Source organism: Montipora foliosa, chromosome 7, assembly GCF_036669935.1.
Source record: "Montipora foliosa isolate CH-2021 chromosome 7, ASM3666993v2, whole genome shotgun sequence".
Lineage (NCBI taxonomy): Eukaryota > Metazoa > Cnidaria > Anthozoa > Scleractinia > Acroporidae > Montipora > Montipora foliosa.
This window is the reverse complement of record NC_090875.1, coordinates 1,853,929-1,861,428: the sequence shown is the minus strand read 5'-3', so window position 1 is coordinate 1,861,428 and position 7,500 is coordinate 1,853,929. Positions and strand designations below refer to the sequence as shown.

Sequence of the window (7,500 nt, the reverse complement as noted above, 5' to 3'; positions counted from 1 at the left end):
ATGCTGTTTCTGGTAATTCCCAAGTTTGCAAGCAGCATTGGACATTACCAAAATTCACAAAATATCCAGCTATGCTATTGCCATGGCTACAATTTTGCTGCTGATGCCTTTCATCACAAAAATAATTTTACCAAATGAATTATTTGTCCAAATCAAATCATTTAGTCTGGTAAACTCTATGGAGTTTGTTATAATAATTTAAATTTTGTCTAGACTCTAGGTGTTGTTCTTAAACTAATAAGTTATGAGACTAACTAGCAGTTCAACTTTATAAACAATGTACATACCTCAATATGTAAAAGAGCTTAATTTGTTTGCAGTTTTCGATACTGCTTTCCACATCAATTACAATATATAATATGGGTTATTGACCAAGCATGAGGTCAAGATGGCTGGATATTGGCCAAGTTCTTTTTTTCCGGGTTTGTGCTGGATTTTGTCTGTAAAATTCCAGGAGTATTCAAGGAGTTTTCAGTAACCATGAATTGAGTTTGTTTTCAAGGAGTCTTTATAAGAGGATTCCTATGCCATACACAGTGCTTCAGTGTTTTTTTCGCTGAAAAAGCCTACCTTGATATTCCTTACCACATCCTGCAAGTTAAGTGCACGCACAGGCATTTTAATTTTTGGTTTTAATGTTTCCCTAATAGTCAATTTTGGGCTGAATCTTTGAAATGTCTCTTTAACTTAGCATGATGCAATCTCAACAATTTTCACCCAAGCAAAACTTCAAGGAGTTTTCAAGCAGTTTTCAACAAAATCCTTTTTCACAAGGGTTTTTCAAGCACCCTTGAAGTCCAAAATTAAATTCCAGGGCTTTTCAAGGACTTCAAGGAGTAGTATGAACCTTGTTTTTTGCATATTTAAACTGAGACAAAGTTGAGGCCGGTCCATAAACATGCAAAAAAAGAATGAGGGCAATATTCAGTCATCTTGACCGAACAAGCTTGGTTAATAAAGGATTTATTATATGGGATAAAACACCAAAAGAATGATCTTTGATCTTGCAGGACCAAGCGAGAAATCCCGAGGGGGCAAGATCACTCCATCTTGCCGGCTGGAGTAGCCAATCACAGCGCTGGATTTGGTTCATTTTGCCCGCTCACCAAGCTAGTCATAATTTATAATAAAAAAGGCATAATGATGACTCAGTAGGCATCTTGCTTACAGGTTGTATATTCTATATTCACAGTACAATAGATACATACAGTATTAAAATATGGGTTACTCAATTTATAACCTTGTATTCTTCAAGAGAAATGCCTTTTTCCTCCATATAATTGATTATTTCTACTTTTTTCTTTTTCATGTGTTCTAGCATTCTTTGAGCATCCTGTAAAATATATAAGAAGCTTGTTTGTTCACTACGTAAGATTAACCAACAAAATGGTTCACTCTATAGTACACAAGTAAGGTCTTCATTTAATGGGAGTTACATCCCATACATCAAAGCTAACAAACCTGTGGCCCTCAAAAGTTATATCACACAATATCTTGATAAAATAGTAACAATTCGAAAATGATATTGACTACATGTAGAGTAATAATAAAATAACTACAGTATGTTGCCCTATTTCTGGGACACACTTATTTCCAGATACGTAGACTTTACGATTCTGTAATTTAGTTGTAAAAATGAAATAGATCTGAACGATATGTTCAAAAAACTTATTAAGTAGTCTGCTTGCATTTGTTGTTTTCGTAACCAAGTTATTCTCCATAAAGGAGGGAAGAGTCAAGTTTTTGTTGAGGTAAGTAAAATCTGTCTCTACTTAAATGCGATTTTTATTGTGCATTGAAGAATGTCTTTCCAATTAAGCGGTATGATTTTTTTGACACAAGTTAAGCTAAAGGACTACCCTTTTGAGCAAATAAGAATTTTCTGTTTGCAGTTTCCTATCTCTGAGCAAAAGAGTTTTAAATTGCATTTTAGGCGAGGAGTATTTAATTCTGGACACCTAACGATTGCAAACAGTAGGATCAGTGCCATGAAGGAAATGACCAAGAAAAGAGCTTTGCAAATAAGGATTATTGAAATTCAAAAATACTGATGTTCTCCAATCCAGTTTCCTACTGTTGTTTTTCCATCAGTCACCAGTCTTAGCTTTATGCAATTCTGTTTTGAGTGATTTCAATACACTGATGACTTCTTCACTAAGTTAATGAAAGAAAACGCTTTAAAATTCAGAAAAAAGTAATTTTTTTAAAGGAAAGTTTCTTTATTCAAGACTTTTTGTATGATGTATTTTGTCATGATTGAGAATAGTATTTATCTCATAACAATTGTCCGGAAATAGGGCAACCTGTCCGGAATTAGGGCACCAAATTTGACTTATTAATAATCTTTCTGCAATAATACATGTATTACAAAGAAACCAAAGAGCTTCAAGCGGTGAAACTTCATGACCTCCTTACCAGCAGTGGAAGCTACATTGCAGCTAAATTTTAGCTTGTTAGTGCTGTTTAGTGAAAGATATTTGTCAATGAGTTTTGCAAAAAGTGTCGGGAAATAGGGCAACTACATGTAACTGTATACAACTATGTACATTTATAACAAAAGCTGGTAAAAATATAAGTACATACAAAAAGAAGGGTAAAAAGGGTCACCTACATGTATCTGCACAAAAAAACGAAAAAATTCCAAAGCTATAAATAATTTGCATACTTTATTGGTGTTGACTAAATCTAAAATTCCAGAAAGGATTTTATTCTTTAAAATTTATTGCTTTGTAGTGCTTTAAAATGCAATGACAACAATCACCTACTGCCTTCCTCTGTCTAGAATTTCCAAGTTTCTAGCCAACGCTATGGCCGAACAATAAACAATAACTAAATGTACAGTGCAGTACACATGACTGAGCATTAAACTCATTCGGACTGTGAAATAATACATGTATTTCTAACATTACAAAAAACATATTTGAGACCCATTATTTGAACTGTAGATCTGAAATGATTTTTAAAAAAGTTACCTTAGTAGTAATACTGAACATACTTGGAAGAACCTAGGCCACTGCAATAATAAGAGCCTGAAAAAGTGTTCAAGCTTGGATTTTTTCAGGCTTTGGAGAAACTTTGTCACTAGACTCCTTATTTGCAATAATCATTATCTTATAAAAACCTTTCCAAACATTATCCAGAACCACTCAAGTCTTGTTAGGATTTTCAAACATGAACCAAGTCCTAAGCTTACAAAGAAGAGAAAATCACTTAAGGACATCCTAGTCCTTGTAAAAATGCCTTCTAACGAACCAACAATCCCCAACAACACAAGAAGCCAATTTCATACACTTAACAAAGTGCCCCAACCGAAAAAGCCTGGAAATTATTTGCTCGCCAATAAACAGTGTTCTTGCTGGACCTATTGGATCATGCTAACGCAAACATAGAAGTTGAGAATGAATTCTTCTTGTACATGTACTACAAATCACATCAGAGTATTCCGTCAAGCTAACAATCTGCCAATAAATATTAAACAGTAACAGAACTTAGTGGAGTACAATTCAGAGAGTAATAATTATTATGCGACTGATTTCAATTGTACGACATGAAGTCCTGTTACTGATGAATTGTAACTATAACAAAATGCAAGAAAATCAGAACAAAATTCGAGGATTCTTTGAATACCTTTTGTGTGAAAAAGTTAAAATATTATATTCAATCTGTTTTGCCAACAGTAGGAAAACAGCGAGAAAGTCCCAATCAAGTGTATGAGATTGACGCGTAAATGGCGTGATTGTGCACCAATTACACAACAAGAAAATAGGTGTACAGCCAAGCAGATTCGAAAATTTTGTAATAGTTACGATTACAATATTAACACAAGATGTCTGCATACCATAACACCATTTAGTATAATTACTTGACAGTGATAAGAAGAACATGTTTATGTAAGAGTCACGCTCTTGGAGTTGTAAATTAACTGTGATTTTACCTTGTAAAGCATTGAGTTCGGCTCATTGTATGTCTGAGCATTTTTGAAACACAAGTCTAGATCTTTCTCTAGTTCATCAAGAGTTTCATACTGGCCAGTCTAAAAAGAAGGTATAAGCAAACGTGTAACTGAACCACGTACACTGTAGTAATCACCCAGACTTTAAAATTCAAGTAATATTATAGTTGCTTACTTTTGCACAACTCTTTTGAGTGCTCATGTATTGTTTGTTCACAACATTTTTAGGAAATATCTTTCAGAACTGCAGTTAATACAGTCAAAACATGTAACACCCAAAGCAGCCAACGCAACCCAGAAAAACTTATAGCAATTCACTTGAATGTGACATGATTCCACTACATGTGTTATCCTCAATGCTGCAAGAGTGTATGAGTATAAAGGCCTCATGGTTTCTAACAAAAATTATCCAAGAAACAGTCCTGAGATTGAGACAACCAGTTCAAGACATCCCTTGAACAGGTGCATGTAAAAACATAATACTGCAATCACATTTTAATTCTTTGTTGTTGTGGTACAAACCTGGCTTTGACTGGTCAGTCTCACCTTGATTTGTGATCTGATTTTTGACAAAGCAATGGGCTGTTTGATAACTTCATAATAGTCAGGATAAGCTCTAAGAAAATGACAAATAAATGGGCAAAAAATTCAGTAAACACATGTTAAGTACACTACATTGTACTTTGAAGACTTATGGGTTTTTAAGGCTGTTTGCTTTTAAACTGATAACATTAAGTTGTAATACTCATTTCAGAGCTAAAGTGTTTTTCACAAAAAGTAATAATGATAATGACAGGGCACTGGGGTAGAATAAACTTTGGATTTGGCTTCAGCCTACTATGGGAAAGTGGACACTCCCACCCACCAAAGTCTGAGGTGCCATACTTTATAAGTGCCAGTAACCTTGAACCAGATGTGAAGGGTAGACAAGACCCCATAGTATTCTCATCTAGTATTCTCATCAAGACCCCATAGTATTCTCATCTAGGAGAAAGAAAAGTGTGAAAAAAACCTCACCTTGTGATGATAATGAATTCTTATGGGGTCATGAATAAAATGTGATGGATACTCAGCACATGTGACCCTTGTCCAATGGTGACGGTTTGAGGAGGCAGGTACCATTTGGTTGTAATCAAGCAATTGCTTGAAGAAAATTGAGTAGCACTCCTTAGTGCATAAGAGTAGAGTACAAGTTTGAAAGTATACCACATATGATTGTGTATGTAGAAAAAAGGTGATGGCTATCTGGAAGATCACAGAGCAAAACTTGGCAGATCAAGGTAAAACCATTAAAGCAAATGGTTGGCTGACATCAAAGAAATCAAGCAGGAAGTATTGAGGAATTTGGCAAAACAAGAAATGGAGGAGAGAACAACCTATGATATTCATTCCACTTGTGTGGAAATTGTTTAGTGGCGTTAACTAGCTGAGAAGATATCCAATCATCTGAAGAGAGAATGAAATAACTTAAAAACCGGAAAAGATGCACAAAAGGAGCACAAGGTACTGTAAATGTCCATGTATAAGCCGCACTTTTTTTTCACAAAATTGAAGCCATAAATCAAGGGTGCGGCTTATCCATGGATACATTTGTGGAGTTCTTCATACAACTTCTTAAGATCTCAGTAAAGAAACGTAAGAGAAACTGAGAGCATGTTGCTGTTATTCAATGAATTGACTTTTTAATGAGTGGTGGCTCCTAAAGGAGCCATTTGTGTCTTCGATTGTTTATCGGTGAATCTTGCTCTCCAAGAGTTCTTTCATGGGATTAATTTTCGCTTTACTCGAACAAGTAAACACCAACCTACAAGGAATCTCCATTCCTCCGCACAGCTGTTTGCAGTGACGTCTTCGGCCAGTCACTTCCACGCATATCTTTCCGCCATGTGCGATAAAATACCACAAAATTTGCGAGTACTCACGAGGTAAACGGCCGACTGTTTCCTGTTTCCTGTTTGTCGACTGCATTATCAAGCTCCTGTTCTGCATGAATTTTTTCACCTATTGCGGGTACATCTTTATAGACGTGGTCATGATACCCAGGCTACTAAGCACTCGTTCATTTTGTTTCAATATCGAAGTAATTTCAACTTTATGGTGAAACCTTGATTGTTTGCCCTTGTTGGTTTATAGCGATAGAACGTTACTGGAACTTCAAACTTTATTGTATTACATTTTTTTCCCAAAATCTGCGCTTCTAAATTCAGGGTGTGCTTATCTACAGATGCAGCTTATACATGGACGTTTACGGTACTATGGTTCAACTGTTAATTATTATTGATAAGATGGTGCCAGGGAACTTTGAAAAATACACTGACCTAGCCATTGCATGGATTGATTAATGTAAGGCTCATGACATGGTACTGCACCATGTGGATCTTGGAGTATCTTGCTTTGACCAAGACTGTTCCACAAACATACTATGTATGCTTCAATACAGCATGCTTAAAGGAGATGAGAGGTGAGAATCGCATAAGGAATCAACCCAAGGAGTTGTGCTGCTGGCTAGGCACTCAAACTGGAGTACCAATTAGAAAACCCTCTGAGTGAGATTAAGACTGACAAATCTCAACCCACATAAAAGCTCAGGATTCAATCCCATGTCGGCAGAAGTGTTACCACATGGCCATCATTACTCCCATTGTATTGTTTAATGATTCTGCTGCTTGCTGCAGCATGTGAGAAGTTAGGTCGTGTAATTTATTTCATATGTTTGCAAAATTAACTAGACTCCATCCGTGCATTTCTTGCTGTTGAACAAGAAATCATCAATGTCCATTTTTGCTTTCACAGTCACAGGTTTGAGGCACTTTAGTGAAGATGACATAGCATCATTTTCAGGAAATGTCTTGAGGCTTCATACTTTTGTTAATAAGCATTGACTTGATTTCAAGATTACCCAAAATGCAATCTGTTTTGTGTCCATCCATGCTTTCCTGTCCTTTTGCTGAATTCCTTTTATGTTGTTCAACAGTTTTAAGTGGTTATCGCAATGTTTCATTTTACTTTTTGGGCATTTTGGGTGTCACGAAATTGAATCTTTGCATGACATAGCCTCTTTAATGTGTTGACAATCAAACATCCTTCTAGTCAAAAACACAAGTATTAAACTGCACCTTGCATACTTATTTTACTGGCAATGTATGGCTAACATTTACCATCACAAAGCATTCATTGTTCAGCAAAACAAACCTTCTTGATGGCAGCCTAAGAAAGGGTTCTGAAAGAGCACGGCCTGTCGGATCTGTAAAATGCTGTATGTCATTGAAAAGCATCATCAAAGGATTATCAGAGTCATGATCCCCACCAATGCCTTCTTCATCTGCAGATATCAAACACAAAATACATTAATAATAAAAATGATAATGAACTATGTTTAAGTGTCAGAACTTCTGGCACTTGGGCATTTGGCAGTTTAACTAAAATTAAATCAAATGTTTGTTTTTGACAAGACGGGAAAACCATCTGGAGTGTCCAAAAAAAAAACCTTGGAGCAGAGTAGAGAACCAACAAACTCATCCACTTATGATGCCAAGCATGGAAATTGA

The 7,500-nt window shown here is 35.8% G+C and overlaps 1 protein-coding gene across 1 annotated transcript in view; it reads right to left on the bottom strand.

Moving 5' to 3' along the window:
- The window catches only part of LOC138010337 (protein polybromo-1-like), a 69,618-nt gene that overhangs the window by 42,391 nt on the left and 19,727 nt on the right, over window positions 1-7,500 (bottom strand). The window contains exons 13-16 of the mRNA XM_068857254.1: window positions 7,145-7,274; window positions 4,499-4,568; window positions 3,935-4,033; window positions 1,241-1,333 (exon numbers count right to left, since the gene is read on the bottom strand). Coding sequence (XP_068713355.1) covers window positions 1,241-1,333; window positions 3,935-4,033; window positions 4,499-4,568; window positions 7,145-7,274 — 392 coding nt within the window. The remainder of the gene's footprint in view (window positions 1-1,240; window positions 1,334-3,934; window positions 4,034-4,498; window positions 4,569-7,144; window positions 7,275-7,500) is intronic.